The sequence below is a fragment of the Hippopotamus amphibius genome, chromosome 1, assembly GCF_030028045.1.
Source record: "Hippopotamus amphibius kiboko isolate mHipAmp2 chromosome 1, mHipAmp2.hap2, whole genome shotgun sequence".
NCBI classification, from domain to species: Eukaryota; Metazoa; Chordata; class Mammalia; order Artiodactyla; family Hippopotamidae; genus Hippopotamus; species Hippopotamus amphibius.
Window position 1 is genome coordinate 34864758 of NC_080186.1, and position 2163 is coordinate 34866920.

Below are 2163 nucleotides of genomic sequence, written 5' to 3' on the forward strand. Positions count from 1 at the left end.
AATCTCAGAGAAATCAACTGACTTTCCAAAGCCACAAAATATCAATGACATATTTAAGTCTTGGACACAATTCTTTCCCAGCCCTTTCCTAATGTTTCCAGTGGCCAAATTAAATGAAAAAGTGGGGTTTTTTTTCTAGATAGCTGCCCCATCCTGGGCTCCTCTTTCAGTCCAGCGATTTCAGTGAAAGTGCGGATGGTATAGACAAAGACCAGAGGCACTGTGGACAGTCCTAGTCCTCAGTCATTCCAACTAACTTGAGGAAAGCCCTCTTCACATCCTTGTTCCGGAGGCTGTAGATGATGGAGTTGAGAAAGGCAGAGATGACATTGTAGAACAGGGCCAGCTTCTTGTCATCCTCTGGGCACGATTCAGAGCTGGGCCTCATATACATGACCATACATGGAATACAAAACATGGTGACCACAGTGATGTGTGAGGCACAGGTGGAGAAGGCCTTGATTTGCCCCTGGGTGGGATGAATCTTTAGAATAGCCATGAAGATGTGAACATATGAGGCCAGGTTGAGGGACAAGGGAATCAGGAGCAAGATGAAGCCCAAGATAAAGTCCACTTGGTCATTGAGGGATGTATCTGCACAGGCCAACTTCAAGACAGCAGGAATTTCACAAAAGAAGTGGTTTATTTCATTGGGGCCACAGTAGGGCAGATTCATTGCAAAGACTGTGTAGACAAGGGCACAGGTGAGACCACAAAGGGCAGAACTGACTGCCAGGAGTACACACAGGGTTTGGCTCATCTTGACCCCATAGTGGAGTGGGTAGCATATGGCAACATATCTGTCATAGGCCATGGCTGCAAAAATCCAGGTCTCAGTGATGCCCAAGGTCAGGAAAATGTACATCTGGACCACACATCCAACATAAGAGATGGTTTTATTCTTGCTTACTAGATGGATCAACATCTGGGGCACTGTGGAGGTGGCATAGCTGAGATCCAGTAGAGAGAGGATGCTGAGGAAGAAGTACATGGGGGTGTGGAGGTGTGTATCTACTCTGATCAAGGTAACAATGAGCTCATTGCCCAGGACTGTAAATAAGTAAAGGAAGAGGAAGAAGAAGAAAAGGATCCAGTTGGTTCTGGGATTTCTGGAGAAGCCCAGGAGGATAAACTCAGTTACAGAGCTTTGATTTCTCCAACCTCGGCTATGTGTGGCCTTCCTTCTGGGGAAAGAAGAGGACATATTCCTAAATACCTTACAGACTCAGTGAGAGAATGCCATGTAAGATCCACAGCTGCAGGGACTGAAGGCATCTTAGAACTAAGCAATCAAACCGAGATATCCACTTCCATGCCAGGGAACATTCTACCCAAATTGGCTTAGTATTGCTCTAGGCACTCAGTAGCGATTCTATAAATGTTTTTGGTCTGTTTAACTAACTAGCTTTAATAAAATTCCAAGGGCTGTGTGGAAGGAACTGTACACAGCATGAGACTTATTTTGAAGAACATACACACACACACACACACACACACACACACACACACACACACACACACATCCCATAAACAAAGTAAGGAGGCCGGGGAAATACAAAATGTTTTACAGTAAACCAAAAAGTTCTAGAGCTCTCTGTAGTTCTTAAAGTCATTCCTTCAAATGTCAAGACAAATAGCTGCTACTAAGGACAGTGTAAATGTGAAACAAACAAAAACCCTAGCTTCTTCACTTTGCCTTCATCTCTGATGTTGTACCTTTGAAAACCCACATACCATAAATTTTCAGAAAAAAAAAAGGGGAGTTTAAAAGAAGCTTTCTTGGAAAAAGAAATCTTTCCCCTAGACCTTTTATTCCCTCACTCCCACCATTCTAGCCCTACCTACAGTGATTACAACTATAAAGACAAATTGACATATAAAGACAGAGACTCAAGATTGAAACCTAGTGAATACTTCCGTGCCCCTGGAATTTCTCGAGAAAATGAAACATATTTATCTGGAAATTAGGTGTCTTTGTGTCTGGAAGCTTTTCTTAAAAACTAGTAAGGACTCCTCCACAGCCATCTTGCTCACAGGAGAGAGTGGAGTGGTGGCTGGGAATGGATCTTCAGTGTAATTTGGACTCAATCCTTGATCTTACCATGGCAGGCCTGAACAACAGAACATGATACTGATCAGTCCTTTTCTCTTAATTCTTTTACA

General features: G+C 43.3%; 1 protein-coding gene across 1 annotated transcript; it reads right to left on the reverse strand.

Moving 5' to 3' along the window:
• Window positions 1-232: 232 nt before the first annotated feature.
• Window positions 233-1204, reverse strand: LOC130856996 (olfactory receptor 2G3-like). The gene has a single exon (XM_057742186.1). It carries the CDS (start codon window positions 1202-1204, stop codon window positions 233-235), a length of 972 nt encoding a protein of 323 aa, XP_057598169.1.
• Between the last annotated feature and the right edge of the window lie 959 nt (window positions 1205-2163).

Excerpts from the sequence above, each read along its gene's own strand:
- LOC130856996 (XM_057742186.1), bottom strand. The coding sequence starts at position 1,204 with ATGTCCTCTTCTTTCCCCAGAAGGAAGGCCACACATAGCCGAGGTTGG.